We start from the raw sequence: 20617 nt of genomic DNA, 5'->3' as shown, positions 1-20617 counted from the left end.
CTGAAGTTTTCCTCTCCCTTTACAGGGCATCCCTTTGGAGCTCCTGCGTGGTCCTGCCTCTCCTGGCTCTCACCTGGATGTCTGCAGTTCTGGCAATCACAGATCGGCGGTCAGCACTCTTCCAGATCCTTTTTGCTGTCTTTGACTCGCTGGAGGGCTTCGTCATCGTTATGGTCCATTGCATCCTAAGGCGGGAGGTGAGACAGATGAGTCATTGTCTTTTATTTAACCAACATATTTCCCATAGAAAACATCTGAAAAATGTCCAGTCAGCCTGGTAATTTCTCTAATCCTAGGAACTCTTGCCTTTGTGTAGACAGTGACTGCAAAAATGACCATGACAGTATCAGTCAGAGGGAAAGAGGGATGAATCAGCGGTTGTCATGCTGAGTGTAGTACAGAGTGGAATTTGGGGGACAGTCTTAGATTAGCTAACATGTCAGGTTTTGCTTGTTTAACAACAAAATTAATATTTCCGGAATGTTTCCACCCCACCTCTGAAAATGGAAAATGGAATATTAAGAAAAACAATTTATTCATCTGATTTTAAGAGGGGCAACTTGCACCAAAATTTACAGAATGATTGTACGCTGGCATTAGCACCTATATATTTAAGCTAGAAAGTAAAGCTAGCAATAATCAAGCAAGGAAATTGAAAAAATTCTCTCAGCCTCCCTGTGGAGATTTAAAATGGTAAATTATATCAGGGAAGAAAAGGATGAATCTTTTATGTTTCTTTTATTTTTTTCATTCTACTGAGTGGATAGACTATTAATAACAGAGACAGGAAGGTGAGTTTTTTCAATATTCATTTTATCTTCTTACAGCTCCTTTAAATTAAGTAAAACAGATTAATTTCTTATGTCAGGCCAGTGAAATCAATGGAATTACACTACTGGCTTGGCTGAGACTCCTTCAACTAATTGCAATATGAATATGGGCCTGCATTTAACTCTCATTGCAGTCACTGGCACTTTTTTCTATTGATTTCAGTGAGTTTGGGATCAGATATTTATTACAGCCGATACAGGATCATAATCAGACATTGCAAACCGCAGTATAATGATTTATGCAATAGCGTCCATTGTAAACATATTGCAAGCTGCAAAATAGAAGACAATTTTATTCTTGACTATATAAACCAAGCAACTAGAAGCGACCAACACAATGACCCAGGATACCTCTGAAACCTTTGAGTTGCTCTGTTACTACGGGAGATAAATAACATATAAACCATTTGAAATGAATACCTGAATGCTACTAAAGTAGGATCCATGTTTTTTTGATCTACCAAGGACTTGACTTTTTTTTTTCTTCAGCATAACGTAACATGGTTTGGTATGTCTGACTTTGACTTGCAAATCCATTTGTTCCTGCAGGTCCAGGATGCTGTGAAGTGCCGAGTAGTAGATCGTCAGGAAGAGGGCAATGGAGACTCAGGGGGGTCATTTCAGAACGGACACGCTCAGCTAATGGTAGGGAAAACTACCACATAGTATATTATTAAGGGACCTATGGGCATTTTTAACTCATAACTGATAAACAAAGGGCTCTGTCCATCACAGACTTTGCAAGAACCATAATTCTTTTTCCCTTTAAACCTGTGCTAGAACAAACGTAACACTTAGCGTAGGCTCTTTCACACAAACACAGTTTCTTTTCATTGTAATATTAAGGGGCTCAACTTACACACCAGGTTTTACAGACATCTTGGTGAGATCCTTTCTTTGCCAGAAAATACAAAGCCAAAAAAACCCTCCCAGGTCTTCCAGACCTTTTCATCCCCATCACTCTGCCACTCCTAGAGCTAGGAGGCAGTAGTTTAATACAGTTTTAATCACAGTGTATTGGGTCATTATTATAAAGATGCTGTCTCAAAGGGATTTGTGTCTCTCAAAAGCACACTTGTTTACATTGCTTCACTGGGAATATAGTTTAAGCACTGTAAACCTTGGTCCTGTTGTGTAAGTCAGTCCTTTACAAACAGTCTAGATAAAGCCATAGAATAAGCTGTGAGGAATCATCTTGCATCTGCTTCAGTGTTATGATGTAGATGATATAAGAAGGACTTATTTCTGATGTTAGTGTAAGGACATCAGGACAATCACAAGATCTGAACAAGTTCCAAAAACATCTAGTTAATATTAGACCTATAGCATAGCCCAACGATGTTTTTTTCCCAGTCACTCCTGTGCTAAGCTTGGGTTCAAGGTCTCAGTTCAAACAGCACAATCTTTAAGTCAAGACATGAAAGATATATAATTCTACCACACATCACAGGAGTTTGTTAAAAACAGGTGCCTCATTGCTAATTTAAATGCATAGTCTCATTTTCAGACAGGTTCTTGCTATGCCTATTTATGTGTAATTAGAAAGCCCCTTGCGTGCCTAATACTTTTAATCCTTCAATAATAGACACCATAATCATATCCAGTCTCCATGTTCTTTTCAATAAGGTAACACACTGAGCTTTTTTATTCTCCCTCTGTAAGACATTTGCCTTCAAATTATTTATATAACCCTTTTCCACATGCCCTTCAGGCTCTCACCATCCTTTAAAAATGTGGATGCTATATCTGTTATTCTATTGTCACCATCCCAAGCACTATATTGTGAAGTTTCAGATTTTTGTCTCTCTGTATAACTCCCTGTTTTCATTCATTACCAACCACCTTGCAAAATTTTGTGTCAGCAACAAGTTTTTTAGCAATGAGTTTACATTTACTTCTGCACTGTTGATGGATGTGTTGAGAAGTAGAGAGCTTAAAATCAGTTTCTTCACATTCAGGCAGAAAAAACTCCAGAATCTAGACATGAATGATGCCTCCTCACTGATATTTTTAGAGGGGTGCAATGTTATTTTATAGTGAATGAGTTGTAACATAACCAAAGAAATCAAAAGCTTTGCAGGATGGCATTTTTACTGTTACCTTTTCCAGTAATCTCCAAATCTGCCCAATAAGTGAAAAGAAGCTTAGCTGAGTAGAACTGTTTTCCACAAAATCTTGTTGACTGGTATTAAATATAAAGCTATCTTTTATTTATTCACCAGTAGAACTAGTATAGGCTGTTCAGTTACATTTTCTGGAACTCCTATCGTGAAATTGAGATTACATTTTTCTGTGTCATCCCACTTACCCATTGAAACTTTAGTTCAGTCTTACTTCTATTCTTTTCAGATTTATTTGATATCCCAAATAACTTATCAAGAAATTAACATCAAGAAGGTTGAGAGAATTCCTCAACTAGCTCTTCAACAACTCGTGGATCTCAACCTGCTAATATTAAAGTGTTTATGCCAGGGGGGGTGGTTCCCCGCCCCCCGCTCTTCTTAGTGTCAAACTGGAATGCATTTAATCACATTAATACAATTATATTAAGTGTTTTCTTTCTGAAATGATACTAGAAATAATCAGTGAACTCTTCTACCTTTTACTAGTCTGTGGCCTTTCCATTACTCCATGAAAACTCGTTGCCTACTGTGAGTCAGTGTATCCACTTCTTTGAAATGTTATCTGCTAAAAGCTTTAGAAAAAGGATTAACTCATACTGGGAGAAGAAAGGAGCTTCATTTGGCTGTGCAGACTGCTTGAAAAAGTTATTCAGCCTTTGTGCCTGCAGGGACCATTGATTATATATGCTAAGAGTTTCAGAAGCAGAGACTTGTTTCCACTTCATGTGAGTTGGTGCTAGATCACAGGAAAGCCCAGTGGGTACGGAATGTTCTCAGCGGCATCCCCAGATCTTTTGAAAGAGAGGAGGGGAATCCACTTAGACTAAGTGTGGGGTGTTATATATCCAAGGCAGATCAGGCCAAGAACCTGTCCCCAGTGTTTTAGGAATGTTCATAAATGTGTTCCAGGGAGATACTTTAATCTGGCAGCCCAGGAATTAGTGTATGGATGAGCAGATGAATCCAGCTGAAAAGCAATGTTACAGCTTTACCACCACTTGAGGTGCAAAAGCTACAGGTGGAAAAAAATGGTCTGTTTGTCATGTTTCAAAGCCCAAGCAAAATGTCTCTCCTCCACTCTTCTGGCAATGATTGTGTCTGGCTCACTAATTAAGGTGTGTTTTTGCATTTTCGAAATGGCTTGCTTTCCCCCACCACCTCCTTTTGACCATCTCCTCTGTGTTCTCTGTCTTTCAGACCGATTTTGAGAAGGACGTGGATATGGCTTGTAGATCAGGTGAGCACATCACAGGTGAGAATCAACAAGTGACCTGGTTTGGGGATTGAACTAGGCCATTTATTTTTAACTTTCTCTTTTATTTGTGTGTGTCTTTGTGGCTTGCATGTAGTTGCGTGGTCTGCCCTTACTCTCAAACCTGGCCAAAAGAAAGCAACACCTCTAGTTCTCCCTTACGCTTTGCTTATCCTGCTTTCCCATAACTCTTTTGGTCTTTTAACTAAGATTAAGCCTTGGCTCCAAGTTATTATTTCTTACCTATGGACCATGTAAGGCGGTGGCAAAGAAGAGTATCAAGGAAGAGATTGGATCCACCTCTTCCTACTGTGATCCTTCTTTGCTTTAACAACCCCTGTCCGAGGGGATCATACCAGTCACGCCAACCTCAGACAGCTCTGTGCTCAGGAGAGATGTCTTTGAGAAGGTCTGGAACCTGAAGAGCCTTCCCACCACTCTACCCGGCTCCATGCACACCTCCAGCTGTAAGCTGCCTGCACATACGGAGGTTGGTCAGGTCTCTCCTTCTTTGCCTGCACCTTTCTGCTGTGTGTTCAATCACACACATTCATTTTGATCCTGAAGATCTGCATGAGTTGACAGTCCCTTTCCCCAGTAACTCCCTTTTCTCTCATTCTCCTGGGGGTGTTTGTGCCGTCTGGATTCTCCTTTGCTACCTGTTTGTCTCTGGAGGTTTCATCCTTTCCTGGTCCTGGCATGTCTGGCCATTTGACTGAGGTTTTTTCTTACCCTTTGTAGATATATAGGCTTTCATTTACCCTCCAAGACTCCTCCCCTGTCCCAAGCAAGAGAAATACCAGCTTGCTTGACACTTGCATATAATTCATATCTTCCAAACCAGGATCTCCCTTAGCCAAGAACAGTACATGCTGTGTGTTCAGTTACCGTCATGGGAAAGCTTCTCGCTCTCGCTCTTTATTCTCTCTTTCTCTCTTTCTTTCTCTCTTTCTTTCTCTTTCTCTTTCTCTTTCTCTTTCTCTTTCTCTTTCTCTTTCTCTTTCTCTTTCTCTTTCTCTTTCTCTTTCTCTTTTCCTTTCCTTTCCTTTCCTTTCCTTTCCTTTCCTTTCCTTTCCTTTCCTTTCCTTTCCTTTCCTTTCCTTTCCTTTCCTTTCCTTTCCTTTCCTTTCCTTTCCTTTCCTTTCCTTTCCTTTCCTTTCCTTTCCTTTCCTTCATTTCTCTTTCTTTCTCTCTTTCTTTCTCTCTTTCTTTCTCACTCTCTTGCTCTCTCTCTCTTTCTCTCTTTCTTTCTCTGTCTTTCTTTCTGTCTTTTCCTTCTTTCTTTTCTTTCTCTCTCTCTTTCTCTTCTTTCTCTCTTTCTTTTCTTTTCTTTTCTTCTTTCTTTTCTTCTTTCTTTCTTTCTTTCTTTCTTTCTTTCTTTCTTTCTTTCTTTCTTTCTTTCCTTTCCTTCCTTCCTTCTTTCCTTCTTTCTGCCTTGTCTTGCTTTCTTTCTTGTCTTGCTTTCTTTCTTGCCTTTCTCTCCCTTTTTTCTTTATTTTTGTTTGTCTCCTCTCTCTCTTTCTGTACACATTTACGTGTCCCTTTCATTTATCTTTATCTTATCTTCATCTTCATCTTCATCTTTATCTAATCTATCACTTATTTATCTGCTTCTAAATGTGTTTGTCTATAATTCATCTCTTGCTCTCTGTCTTGCAATCATTTATTTATCCCTGTCCTCAGCTGTCTGTCTTGCTGTACGTGTTACGTATGCATTTCTTTCTCTGTCAACATTTATCTCTGTCACTGTGTTTCTGTGTATTGTCTATCACTGTCACTATCGTTTATCTATCTAATATCTATCTATATCTTATTTATCTTTTCCTGTCCTCTCTCTGCCTCACTCCCTCTCCCTATGCTTATTACAGTCACAGTACATTTATCTCACTTATCCCTGTGATATCTTCTTTCATGGTCTCTTTCTATCCATTTATCTCTTTTCAGGGTCTGTCCATTTTTTTCTTTCTGTTTCTCTGTATCACACTCTATAATCTAATTTCTAACTGTCTCCCTCTTCTCATTTATCTTCCTCCTTCCTTTCTGACACTGAAGATCTCAGTTCAAAAAGATCACGTGCAAAAAATGTTCGTGTGACACCAGGTCTGACTTGCACACATGCTCAGCAAACATGCATCCAGGCTGGGTGTTGGCACACACAACCAGCTACACAGCCAGCAGCCCACCTTGTGCTGGAAACCAAGGCAGACCTTGGTTTCTCCTGCAGTAAAGAAACCTTTCTGGATCTGCTACTTCTTGCTCCCAAATCGAGGTTCTCGGAGGAAAGCAAGGAGCTGATTGGCTTCACATGACTTCAAGGCAGAAGACCCTGGATCAGCAGCTTGCTAACAGCCTAGGTTTCCCTTCCTTTGCCAGCATACAGCTATTCAATTTGTTTGTTGATGTCTGCCTGAGGAGATGTTCCTCCTCTGATAAAGTGCTCTTAGTCTGTGCCAAGCTAAGTAGTTAATAATAGTCCCAATTTCAGAGACCTTTCTGTGTAGTGCATCATCCTATGCATTCTGCTTACTGAATAATAAAAACCAGAAATCTGTCCATTGGTTTCTGGACATCATTTCTCCTGGAGCCACCAGCTCTCATGTTATGACGGATTGGAGATATTCCTGATATCGCTCATAACCTCCTCACTTAGATTCACTGGTAGGATTGGGTCCATCGCTCAGTGTTGAAAGCTCACTCTGCTCCATGCTTGAAGATTGCCAAGTGCAAACCTCTTCAAACCTACTTTCTGCAGCTGATGTTAGCATGGAGAATAGCCTTCACTCCCAAGTGAAGGGTTTGGCTTCAGTAACATCTTCCTGCAGTGTATGCTATGAATACGCTGTAATGCTCTGATTTATCCTAGTGTGTCCTCCAGCAATGTCAAGATGACTGCGGCTGCCAGTTACACCCAGTACCTTTAGCTTTAAAAAGTTTTTTAAAGTTCTTTTATTCTCATTGGTATCTCTGTCATCCTGCTCTTGCCTGCTTTCTAGTCTTTGCAGGGGAGCTTTGCTCTTCTAGCACCCATCACTCCCAGTATTAGTTGGTAGAAAAATTAGTTTGTCCTCAGTCCGATGGGATGCCTATGTCATGACCTGCCTCTGTCCCAGGTGGAGCAGCTGAACAGTATCAGGTTACCCCAAAGATCCTTGTTTCTGGTCCATTGAGAAAGAAATAAGTAAAAGGACCTTTTTTTTTTTTTCTTCTGAGATGATTGAAAGGGGAACATGCATTTATTTCTCCTTTCCTGTGCTGAAATACTGGGTAAGTAGCCTTCAGTCCCACACCACTTTGCCCCTGCACCACAGCCTGTGAGACATCACGGCTGATGTCATTATCTTCCGAAGGTCTTTGTTGCAGCCTGAAATCAACTGAGCAATAGATTCCTATGCCTAGAAAAAAAGCAGATGCTTTGTTGTGGACAATGTTGTGTGGGAATGAGTGTCTGTCTGCCCTTTATATACCTCCTAATTGGCATGTTCTCCTCTTCTTCAGTTTAAGGTTTTCCTCTCCTATTAAGGAATATTCATGGCACTCCTTTCTTTCCTCAGCAGAAATTGAAAAACACTAAATAATTAGCGCTCTCAAAGTTTTGCCATGATTACTAGAATATAAGCTTTTTGGAGAGCAGTTAGAAATTTATAACAAAATGCGGTGTATTTTAAAATACCAAATTAGTGACACTGAAACTGTTCAAGGGAAAAGAGCAATTTGAAGCAGTTTAGTGAATTAAAAAAAAAAACACATTTGAAATCATTGATAATGCTGCATTTCAGCTATTTTCTGAATCAAAATAATTTTTGACATGAAAGCAGTCTTTTATTTCAAAGAATTCTACTCCTCCATAGGCTAGTTATATATATATTTCATACATATACCTATGCTACATGTACTAAGTATATATATGTGTGTTTGCTTTTCAAAATATTGTTATCAGTATGACAATATGTGTTGGCCTAGTTGGAAGTTTTGGCCATGATTGCGTTGGAGAATTCACATCACAAAGAATTCTCAAAATCAGAAAGTTTTCTTCCTCCCTAGCTTTAACTTTGCCTTTAGCATCCTGGATTTAAAAAAAACCAAACAAACAGTATGAAACACTGTTCAGCCACCATAGCCTCTTTCTGAGAGGTCCAACAGCACATGCTAGCATGGAGTGACTGTGGTGGCTGTATTGATGTGTTAACAAAAACCTAGGTGAGGTGCTAAGGTTACTTATCTGTCTCCATAGTACTGAATAAAGACATCACCACCTGCAGAACCTCAACCATCACAGGAACACTGAAGCGTCCGTCACTGCCAGATGAAGAGAAATTGAAACTCAATCACCAGAAGGGGTCATCAAACTTTAACAGTCTTCCAGCCAATGTCTCCAAGATGCATCTTCAGGGCTCACCACACTACCTGGGGGCCATCAACCTGAACGAGTTCAGCAATCACACTCTCACTCTGAAGAAGGACAAGAACCAGCCACCTAAATCCATCTACATCTGTGATGGGGACATCTTCAAGAAGTTGGACTCAGAACTCTCCCGGGCGCAAGAGCAAACACTGGACACCAGCTACGTCATTCTGCCTACCAACACGTCTACCTTACGGGCCAAACCGCCCAAAGATGAGAGCAAATACAGCATCAATATTGACCAGATGCCTCAGACACGGCTCATCCACCTCAGTATGGCTACTGACCCAGGCTTTGTTGTCAAGAGTCCTCCACGGGAGCCTGTAACCATGACATGCAGTGAGGTTCAAGGTTCCCCCATGATACAACAGCAGCAGCAGCTGGCTCCACAAAATATCTCCAATGAGTCACAGATTCCCAACAGCCTGTGTGACACAGGTGACTCAGGGAACTCGGGTGTGGTGTCCAAGAGTGAGACCGTCTCCACCCTCTCCATGAGCTCCTTGGAGGTGAGCATGTGAATTACTGTATTTTTCTCAGCTCAGAATGATGCCCTGCCCTCAACGCTGGTGTTTCAAGAGAAGCAGCTTAGGCCAAATGCAGCCCACTATGCAATGCCAGTATTACATTGTCACAAGGGATCACTGGCATGTGATACCATTTTGTAACGTAATGTTTAAAATCTCTCATTATTTCCACAGACATATTCCATTGCTGGATGGATAGGCCTACAGGCAATGAGAAGTCCAATAAAAATGTTAATTTGTCAAAGACTGTTCATTTTAATGCAAGACACATGGCTTGCATTACCTTTTCTCCTATCATTGGCCTCTATTTCCCATTTTGATGACCTGTCATGATACAGATGAGAAAACCCTAGTGATCACAGGTGTAAAATGTCCCTAAGGCATTCTCCACAATGCTCTTAGCATCAGAAGGATGTCAGAGGTTCTGCATAAGTGCAGCCCTCTCCTTCTGACCCATGATGACTCATTACATACATTAGCAGTTGTCCCTTGACCTTAGATCTTACACTGAGGTCTGTCCTAGGGCATCTGGCCCTTTTCTTGTCTATTGTCAGAGAGCAGGTCTCAGCTATTGCTGTCCAAACTTCAGTCTCTGCTGACTGGTGCTCAAAAGCTCCAGTAGATCAGTTGGCTGATCTACTGCTCCCTTTCTGCTTCCCATTCTGTGAATGACCTGCAAGTTTCATAACTAAGACAGAGCTTGAACTGGCCAAACTCGCATGCTCAGCCCATGCTCAGCTCTCCTCAAGGCTCAGTGTTTTTTAGTAGAGATCCCTCTAAATGGCTGGCACTTTCCATCCTGAAGAGCCAGAGAAACATGCTAAAGGCATAGGAAGAAGGAAAAGGAGAATGAGTGTCCCTGTTTTACCTACTGTGTGGCTGAGTGTGTGCCCACTCACCAGCATCAACCTCTTACTAACCTTCACCCATCTCTTTTTCTTTTGAATACCCAGAGGCGGAAATCCCGATACGCAGAACTAGATTTTGAGGTAAGTACATCCCTTTCTGAATGCGCTCTTCTAGGAATAGGATGAGAAAAAGAAATGCTGCTTTCTTTTCTTTCTAGCACCTTTGCAGGAGTGCTGCCTTTGCCAAAGGGCCTTTTCAAGGGTTAAAAATGGTGGGCTGAGAGATTTGTGCTGGATGCCTAGTAAGGGTTACCCCGTGCAGCTAAACAAATGGGTGATTTGTATTGGTGCATGCTTAATTTATGGAGCAGTAGCTTCTGTGTAAACATTTGTACATTGAGATCCTATGTCAGCTTGCCCAAGGCAACTTCTCTGTTATTTCTCCTTTCCTGTGCTGAAATACTGGGTGAGCAAAATGCTCAAAAATACTCTGTGAGCAAAATGCTTACAGAGAGCTGATGGAGTGGTAGGTTACTGCACCACGTTTCTGTTTGGGAAGCATACATACATTTGGTTGGTGGCTAAAAACGCCTCGCTTTCTGTGCGCAAGACCTGTCACTTAACAGAAAGGAAGCTAATATGTGCCCACTGTCACAACCCATCGTCAGCCATGGTCTTTCACACCTATTAATGAACGTCACAGAATCAGCCTGGGTGGAAAAAGTCTATACTGTGTGTAGGAAAATGTTTGTCCTCACACCTGAGGCACAGAATGGAAAGCTTTGAAAGGGCCAATCCTCCACAGAGGGTCCATGGGTCTAATGAGAGCTAGTGTAGCTATCGTGGGTTCAATCATGACATCTTTCCCAGCAGAGCTATCCTTTGTATTCAAAGCTGCTGGCTTATTCCAAAACAGTCATGTTAAAGGCCCATGAGGATTTCCCTTAACACTGGAATCACTTCAGAGCTCCAGGTTGTGAGCTTGGTCTGAAATTGAGGCACGATGGATACGTCTAAGCTGTTACTTCAAGTTGGTCCTAAACTATTTGAGCCGCCTTTTCTAATTATATAGCACTTGGCAGAGCACAAGAAAGCCATATTACACATGCTTTTACATGCAAAGGGAAGTACTTATAAAAATTGGTCCTGCTTCTCCTTCTGGTCAGTAGAAGGCAGAAGTGAAAATGCAGAAGGGTCAAAATACAAAGAAAAGGAAATTGTGGAATAGTTTCTGATGAAACTTTTTGTACCCAAATTCTACATGTCTGGGTAAGCTCTGAATACATTTGCAAAGGAGATGATAGATACACTGAGAATGGAGTGGACATGGGGTCACGAATCAGTTAAAGAAGGTCAGCAAAGCTTCCTAGGGCTAGCTAGTAGAATGTTGCCAGTCAAGCACAAATTCTGGGGCATAAACAGTTGGCAGTGGCAGGTTTAGGGCAACCATAAGGTCAAAAATTAGTCTTTTCCACTTTGTCCCTCCATCTCATCCTGAAAATAAAGGCAGTGCTACACTGGGTCCTCAGTGAACTTTGAAGGTAGCTTAGACACACCAGATTGCAACTGCATGGAGCAGAGCTTGGTTTTATTAATGCATGTAACTTTGGGGAGGAAGACCTGTTATTTCTGTACAGCTGAATAGGGTTTGTTGACCTGTGGCCCTTGTGTTTGCTTCAGAAAATAATGCACACAAGAAAACGTCACCAAGACATGTTCCAAGACCTGAACAGAAAACTCCAGCATGCAGAGAAGGAAAAGGAGTCTCCAACAACGGACAGCAAGGTTAGTCAGACTTCCATAACCATCATCTCCTAGAGCCCACTAGTGCCAGCAAGAGCACAGAAAGAAGCAGGAAAGTTTAGGAGCTCTCACTGCCTACTTTACCTTGATTTTCTGTCCATGCATGTTGCAACAAGCACATGTGCACCACAAAAGACACAAAAGTCACAGAGGTACCACTAGCTTGTCTATAGAGTGGTTGGCAGCCCAGAAGGAGAATGTCTGTCCTCATGTCTATTCATGGTGAATAGAGCCTGTGTTGTCTTCTCTGTGTTTGTTCCCCGTGTCTGTGTCTGTTCTTTGCATTCTCTTTCAGGTCATCTCCGAGTGCCCCATACATCCACTCATAACTAGGAACTGGAAACTAGAACAGCCTTGAGGAAATCTAGGTGGAAAGGGGAGAGGGCAGAAGGTGGGGACAGCAGGAATCATCTACCCGACCTGCAGGGACTGAGTCAGAGGCCAAGGTGGCAGTGACGGGCTTAGCTATTTAGGAAAGCTACAGCTGTGATGGTGGCAGCTCTTCTTGGGAACTGCATGCTAACTAAATGCAGGGTAAGGGTATTTGTGACAGCTCATCACCATGTACACGGCTTTCCTCAACAGCACAAAACTTCCAGGGCAGGAAGAGATTTTGAGGGAGGCAGGCTGAGGGAAGGACCTTGCAGCCTTTCAGAGGGGCAGAGATTTGGTACTAGAAACAGGTATCAGGAGACTGTGTAGTAAGTGATGTGGATAACACAAATAAGGAAGGGCAGGCTGGTGACACCTCTCCCATGTCTCAGCCTACTAGGCCTTCTGGTCAAGAGCCAAAAGGTTTCAAGGAAGTGTATCTGCTCCAGCAGGAGGGAAAAACAAGTGGCAGAGTCAGGTTGATGGTGAGAAATGAATTTTGGGTTGTGCCTGCACTTAGAAGAGGGGCAAGGTGAGCTATTAATAACATTCTTTGTCATTTGCAAGCAAAGCCACATCTAGGATGCAGAGTCACCAGCAACATGGTCAAGAAGGCACTGGTGGGGTTTATTTTGATGGGACTTCCTTAGAGGCAAGACCAAAGCTCTGAGGGTGATTGAACAAGAGGTTTAGTCTGTTTCTTTGTAGAAGCAGAGGACTACAGAGCCTTTGGTCTGCATTCAGATCTCACAGCGCTGCTGTGTTGAGCTCTGGAGATGTGGTTCCAGCAAATCCTACTTCTATTATGTGTGGCAAGGTGCCATTATTAGCTGCCCAGTGTTACAGAATGAGAGTGATAGTGAATCTAGCAGGTAGGCTCCGATCAAAGAAGCCTATGTTGGCCCAGAATCCCAATGCATTTCACTGAATTTCATGTGTCTGCTTTTTTTTCTATTATTTAGGTATGACACAGCCGTAAAATCAGAAATGCCTAAATGCCATGTAAAAGTTAATCTGTGATATGTTTGCAGGAGAGTTTTATAGATTGAGATGTTTTGGTCATTTCAGAGATGCATCTATCTAGAATTAAAGTTGCCAGTGTCAGCATCAAAGAGCTTTGAACTGCTGGAAAGAAGCTGTGAAGGTGGCCTTTGCATATTGACCGAATCTTTTCAAGTGGTGATTTTTCCCTGGATGTAAGCCGAGAGGGTGAGCTTGTGAAGATCAGTATTGGCAAGTCAGTAGTGGGTATTGGTTTCACAACATCCAAAGCAGTACAGTGAAAATAAATAGCTTTCTTCACCCCTTTTTCTGCCACTTGCTACTGGAGACCCCACTGGAAATAATGCCCCATCTTCAGCTTGCCCTGAGAAGGCAAACTGCAGATACCGGGGATCAAAGTAACAACAAAAGAATTTTTTCCTCTTTTATGTATGTTTAGGTTATAAAACGATGGAGTATTTCTTCTGGTGGAAGTGATAAAACTAACATTAGCGTAAGTCTGGCTTTCATTTTGCATTGAAGAGCATTGCAAACCTGTCCCAAACCCTTCCATGACGCATGAATCCAAACACATTCCTTCACCAGGAGGAAACTCCTTGCCTTGTGGACATGAACAAGGTCATAAGGATCCTGGAATGTCCTTGCACCCTTTCACACCTAGCATCATAGAGCAAAAGGGACATTTACTGGGTCTAGTCCATCTACCTGCATTGCTGTCTCTTTGATTTCACTTTTAAATATGCAACCACAAAGTCCAGCTACCAAGTCTCTTGCCAACCCCAGCAGTTTCCCAGCCTCTCCCAGCAGCACGTCCCATTGTCCTTCGTCCTTTCCAAGATATTATGCTTTTCCTAATCCTCTTGCACTTCCTCTCTCCTCCTTCAACTCCAAGGTCAGAAAGGTGCTGCTGAGACTTGGGCTAAATGTCTGCATAGAAGAGACCTCCCTTGAGAATTCCTAGGAATGGTGTTGGCCCTATTTAGGGATTGGCTGGGTTTTCATTTCGCTGTAAATGCTAGTCCTCTCTGTTCTTCAGTGCACTGGCCAAAGCTGATTACCCCATCACACTGAATGCCTAGGTCCTCTCAGATTAATTACTACATTGTCAGATTTGAAGAAAGCACCCACAGAGGAATGGGAGGGAGAAACAGATCTTCTGACTCTTTAGGAAGAGGGGTTGAAAATTCAACAATCACATGCATTTATGGTTGAGAATTTCTCCAGCTTCAGTGGTAAAACATGATTTTTAAGGCATCTTCAGCAAAGATCTGAAGGTGTGTACCAACACATATGTTCCTTTTAAGTATCCTGACACATTTAAACTTTGGATCAGTATTACCACAGTCTTTAAAGAAGACTGCCTTTTGCCCACCATCCCAGAGTAGTTAATGGCGGAGCTGGAAACATAATCAGGGACTCCTGCATGTTTGAGTTGTTCATCTTTCCTCCTTTACAAGGTCCATTTCTGAAAGGCATTACTGATGGGAGAAAGTCCTGATCCTTACCAAAGATAGACTTGACAAATGCCTCTGGACTTGCCTCCCATCCTGCAGATGTGGAGACAGGTTTGGGGATGAATGCTGCTTTCCCCTCACCCAGTAGCCAAGGTGTCCTTCCCTGGGACCTCTCTTCTCCCTTGCACTGGAGGGCACGGGGTGGAAGCATACATGTGATGCAAAGCACTGTGCAACACTGCTGCTAGCCATCGCACGTCACCATTTAAGTCAGAACTGCTGCAGTAAAGGTCTGGAGACTAACCCACAGCCCTCTGAGATTAGGGTGTCCCCACTGCCATCAGCTGACCTGTCATCAACTTACTAATGAGCAATGTTGCCAGGATGGTATGGCAGCAGGCAATTAGGAGAAGCAGAATACTGCCTGAAACAGGGACCACATCTGATTCTTGCCCAGATTTAATGCTTTCCCAGGAGTCACCGTGGCACCAGTGTTTGCGGCAGCTATTTTGCTGCAAAACAAAGCACACTGCTAATGCTAAACTAACTTGAGCCTTAGAGCACAATAATACAGAATTTGCCTTCCTTGGTGAACAGACTGGGATTTTTCAATTTTTTTTCAGTTTATTACATGAAATCTGTTCTGTGTGGCATGGACTTTCTTATATATATCTCAACTATAAAAATGCTCCCATTGGAAGTATGGTCAGATATTCCTGATTAGAATCATATTGTCCATCAGGATCCATGTTCAAAGCATACAGAACCACACATCCACCTGCATTCAAGCATAGGCCAAGTCATTGCTGCAGCACAGTAAAGGGGTCTCAGTCCTTTGTGGCTTTATGAACTGATTAGTTGCCATCACAGAAACATGGTGGGATGCTTCTCAAGACTGGAGTGCTGCAATGGATGGCTATAAGCTCTTCCGAAGGGATAGGCAGGGAAGGAGAGGTGGTGGGGTGGCTCTGTATGTTAGGGAGTGTTTTGATTGCATAGAAATCAATGATTGTGAAGACCAAGTCGAGTGCTTGTGGGTAAGGATGAGGGGGAAGGCCAATGAGGCAGATATCCTGCTGGGAGTCTGTTACAGACCACCCAACCAGGATGAAGAGACAGATGAGACATTCTATAAGCGACTGGCGGAGGTCTCGCATTCGCTGGCCTTTGTTCTTGTGGGGGACTTCAACCTACCGGACATCTGCTGGAAGTATAACACGGCAGAGAGGAAACAGTCTAGGAGGTTCCTGGAGTGTGTGGAGGATAACTTCCTGACGCAGCTCGTGAGTGAGCCCACCAGGGGAGGTGCCTTGCTGGACCTGCTGTTTACAAACAGAGAAGGACTGGTGAGAGATGTGGTGGTCGGAGGCCGTCTTGGGCTTAGCGACCACGACATGATAGAATTCTCAGTTGTGAGGGAAGTAAGGAGAGGGGTCAGCAAAACTGCTACCACGGACTTCCGGAGGGCAGACTTTGGCCTGTTCAGGTCACTGAATGAGGGAGTCCCTTGGGAGACAGTCTGGAAGGACAAAGGGGTCCATGAAGGCTGGACAGTCTTCAAGAAGGAAATCTTAAAGGCGCAGGAGCAGGCGGTCCCCATGTGCCGTAAGAAGAGCTGGCGGGGAAGGCGACTGGCCTGGCTGAACAGGGAGATTTTGCTGGGACTCAGGGAAAAGAGGAGAGTTTATCACCTCTGGAAGAAAGGGAGGGCAACTCACAACGAGTACAAAGATCTCGTTAGGTCAAGCAGGGACAAAATTAGAAAGGCAAAAGCCCAGCTAGAGCTCAGTCTGGCCACAGTCGTAAAGGATAATAAAAAATGCTTCTACAAATATATTAACAACAAAAAGAGAGGCAAGGAGAATCCCCATCCCCTACTGGATATGGTGGGGAACATTGTCTCCAAGGATGAGGACAAGGCTGAGGTACTTAATGCCTTCTTTGCCTCAGTCTTTAATAGCCAGACCAGGTATCCGCAGGGTATTCAGCCCCCTGAGCTGGAAGATGGGGATGGAGAGCACAATAACCCGCCCATAATCCAGGAGGAAACAGTTAAGGACATGTTAAACCACCTGGACACCCACAAGTCTATGAGGCCTGATGGGATCCACCCAAGAGTACTGAGGGAGCTGGCGGAGGAGCTTGCCAAGCCCTCTCCATCATTCCTCAGCAGTCCTGGTTAACAGGGGAGGTCCCAGAAGACTGGAGGCTTGCCAATGTGACACCCATCTACAAGAAGGGCCAGAAGGAGGATCCTGGGTACTACAGGCCTGTCAGCTTGACCTCCGTACCGGGGAAGATCATGGAGCGGTTGGTCTTGAGAGTGCTCACAGGGCATGTGCAGGACAACCAAAGGATCAGGCCTAGCCAGCATGGGTTCATGAAAGGCAGGTCCTGCTTGACCAACCTGATCTCCTTCTAGGACCAGGTGACCCTCCTAGTAGATGAGGGAAAGGCTGTGGACGTTGTCTACCTGGACTTTTGTAAAGCCTTTGACAGCGTCTCCCACAGCATTCTCCTGGAGAAACTGGCGGCTCGTGGCTTGGATGGGTTTACTCTTCGCTGGGTGAGGAACTAGCTGGATGGCCGAGCCCAGAGAGTTGTGGTGAATGGAGTTAAATCCGGCTGGCGGTCGGTCACAAGCGGTGTTCCCCAGGGCTCGGTTCTGGGTCTGGTCTTGTTCAATATCTTTATAGATGATCTAGATGAGGGGATCGAGTGCTCCCTCAGTAAGTTTGCAGATGACACCAAGTTGGGTGGGAGTGTTGATCTGCTGGAGGGTAGGAGGGCTCTGCAGAGGGATCTGGACAGGCTGGCTGGATTGGTAGAGGTCAACTGTATGAGATTTAATAAGGCCAGGGAACTGGGGTTGTTTAGTCTGGAGAAGAGGAGGCTGAGGGGAGACCTCATCACTCTCTACAACTACCTGAAAGGGGGTTGTGGCGATGAGGGTGTTGGTCTCTTTTCCCAAGTAACTAGTGATAGGATGAGAGGAAACGGCCTCAAGTTACACCAGGGCAGGTTTAGATTGGATATTAGGAAAAATTTCTTCACCGAGAGGGTGGTCAAGCATTGGAACAGGCTGCCCAGGGAGGTGGTGGAGTCGCCATCTCTGGAAGTGTTTAAAAAACGTGTGGATATGGCGTTTCAGGACATGGTTTAGGGGACATGGTGGTGCTGGATTAGTGGTTGGACTTGATGATCTTGAAGGTCCTTTCCAACCTTAGCAATTCTTTGATTCTGTGATTCTGTGTTCAGGGATGTAGACACTATTACCCAAAGCTAAGTTTTCAGTGCTAGGGAATTAAAATGTTAGCAGTCATAGAGCAAGACCTGATGACTGCAAGTTGAAAAAGTCCATTTTTAACGCACTAATAAGTCTCTGTATGATTTTACCATGACGTATGTTAAATTTTTTCTCTTGCAGTCTTCAAGTTCAGATGAGGCAAGGAAGATGGAGATTATTTCTGAAAAATCAGCCCTTCCTCTAAACGAAGTTATAGGGTTGTGGGCAAGGCTCCTTTGCTCCTGTTATGCTGGACTTTGGGACAGATTATCTCTGTCCACCTGAAGGGACTTTGAATCTAAAAAGAGTATATCAGGAACAACTGGATTTACTTTGCTCATCCTCCTCCCAAATGCCTTGCAGCCAGCCCATGTGTGGCGGCTGTGCACTGTTGCCCTTCCATTTTATCCCAGACCAAACTGGAAGCTGGTGTAGAACCTAAGCAGGAAACTGAATGAGCTGTGTTTGTTCAAGCATCAGAGAGGTCTGAATATTTATCCCCTAGACAGCTTATTTGCAGCCAGGAAGCATGAAAGGAACCACAGGCTTGGGGACAGGCACAGCAGGATTTGAATCAAAAAACCCAGCCACCCTCACCATGCATCCTACGCGATTAACAGTAAGTACTGAGTGGCTTCCAACAGGATTGTAGATCTGTCTTCATAGCAGCTTTAAGGCACATTTTGCTGCCCAAATGGATGCATAGTGAAATGTTAGGTTGGTATTTACTCAGCAGAGTTCTTCCTTTCTAATTACTCCCATCGCTTTGAGTTGTTCTTTACCTACCTGAGTGCTACCAAAAAAACCCCATTGTTGGAAACCTTGCTGCAAGTTTGTTTCTCCATTTCAAAGTCTGCCCTTTGCCTGGCACACCTACAGTCTGCTCCAACATGCAATTTTTTTTCCCTGTTTCCTCCTAAATACACACAATTCCCAAGGTCTAAATTTTTGCAGCTGAGAGCTCTTCACATTAAAGCAGGGTAGTCGCTATTTTCAAGCTATTTTGTACCACATGGGAAATGTTTTCCTGTGCAGATCTGTATTGTCAGGGTAAAGCATCTCCTCCCTGTGAATTAATTGCTAAAGAAATTCCATCGCTTGGGATGGACATCGGGAGGGCTTCACATGGTCTGCAACAGCATGGCATGAAAGTGGAGGCCTTGCAGCCTGTAAAGGAAGCGAAGGCTTTGTTTCTTCTACGCTTAGCAGCAGCTTTGAAAGCAATGGAAGTGACACTCCTGCCTTCCCCCTCGGCAGGAGTCCTTTGATCCAGCTCCATTACAGAAGTTTGAATCATATACATATTCCTCTCTTCTAGCCAGCATCTGGCTTTGCATTCATTTAAACAGCAGGTCTTCACTTGCACCAAGGCCAGCGAAAGCTGAACAGAGCTCTGCAAATTTCTCTGATTTGCTCGTTCTTGCTTATTAGCTACTTGCTACGTTTGGCTTTTCTGCAGCTCAGATGGCTCTTGCTTTGGCTGGAGCCCTGTCCTAGAACTCCAATACAGGATCTGGACTCAGTCTGTAACTCAGCTTTCAAATCCAGTCCTATCCCTGTGTTGGTCCTGGACAAGCACTTGCTCCAAAACCCAGTGGAAAAAGATACAAAGTTTTTTCTGCCTTTCTATGACTTTTTCTTCTTTCCTGCTAGACAATGTTTCTACCTTGATTACTTGCTTTCTCAGGTCAAGATTTTTCTTAGCTTTCCTCTTTGGACACTTGGAAGGTATGCCTGTCGCACCAACACTTGCTTTGGCATCTAACAGAGTAGTGAGAAAAGAGGAATATTCATCAATATTGCAGCTCATTCCTGGCCAGGGCTGTGTGTCTCCCTGACGTGCTCTGCTGCCTGACAGAATTAATTCCCTTGCTTGCTGGCTACCTGGCCTTTCACTAGCTGGCTGGGGAGCCAGCAGCCCTGCTCCCAGGTGGGAAAACTTGACTCATGTCCATGAGAACCTCATTGCAGTGGCTCAGGGTGGGGGTGGAGGAGCTCAGATGGTGGTGGTTGTGTCAAACTCAGCCTCATTCCTTACTGAAGAATTAGAAAATCCGGAGGCTGTGCTCCTCCTGTTGTCGACTGTGTGTCCCTCTGCAAGGGAAGCTCCACGTACAGATGGGGTGTCTCTTCTGTGCAATGTGTGTAGTCGTCTCTGCACTTCTTAAAGGCTTTAGTAACTGGCAAATTTCAAAAGACCAATTAGGATAACTTTTATAGGGAGGAATGCTACATAAAGTGTAATAATTACTGCAATAACTTCTGTTATGAAAATGACGTCAAACCTTAATTCATTCAGCCATAAACCGTCTGTCAGCTACAGGCTGTCCAAATATATCATCAATCAGAAGTTCACCCCCTCCTGTAGATCATCTGAAACCTTGTGTCCCAAGTAACGGGCATCAGCTAGCCTGTATTTCTCCAAGAGAATTCTTATTCCCTGCACCCTCTGTATCCACAGTCCCTTCCTGCCATGCCCCTTGTCGCTAACCAGCCATCAGCTGCTACAAAACCCTGCACTTGCCACCAGCAGATTGCAGCTTCTAATTGTTTGGACTGCTTACCCAAAGGACTCTATAAAGAATGATGCTCTGGGTGCTCTTGGTCCCCTCCTGGAGTTCCAAGGAGCCCCTGTGAGGCATGAGGGAGCCTTGAATGATTTCAGCATTCTGGGGAACACCCAGTCCTCCATGTCCACCAAGTGGAATGGGGTCCTCA

At 43.7% G+C, this 20617-nt stretch overlaps 1 protein-coding gene across 1 annotated transcript in view; it reads left to right on the top strand.

The window, feature by feature from the left end:
* The window catches only part of ADGRB1 (adhesion G protein-coupled receptor B1), a gene marked incomplete at its 3' end in the record, with an annotated part of 218255 nt that overhangs the window by 191431 nt on the left and 6207 nt on the right, over window positions 1-20617 (top strand). Inside the window, exons 24-29 of the mRNA XM_082015056.1 lie at window positions 26-197; window positions 1380-1475; window positions 4151-4190; window positions 8437-9116; window positions 10088-10123; window positions 11663-11767. Of these exons, the coding sequence (XP_081871182.1) occupies window positions 26-197; window positions 1380-1475; window positions 4151-4190; window positions 8437-9116; window positions 10088-10123; window positions 11663-11767 (1129 nt within the window). The remainder of the gene's footprint in view (window positions 1-25; window positions 198-1379; window positions 1476-4150; window positions 4191-8436; window positions 9117-10087; window positions 10124-11662; window positions 11768-20617) is intronic.

This window comes from Phaethon aethereus (assembly GCF_964289735.1).
Source record: "Phaethon aethereus genome assembly, chromosome: 2".
NCBI classification, from domain to species: domain Eukaryota; kingdom Metazoa; phylum Chordata; class Aves; order Phaethontiformes; family Phaethontidae; genus Phaethon; species Phaethon aethereus.
The sequence above is the reverse complement of the archived record's forward strand: the minus strand, read 5'-3'. Positions and strand labels throughout refer to the sequence as shown.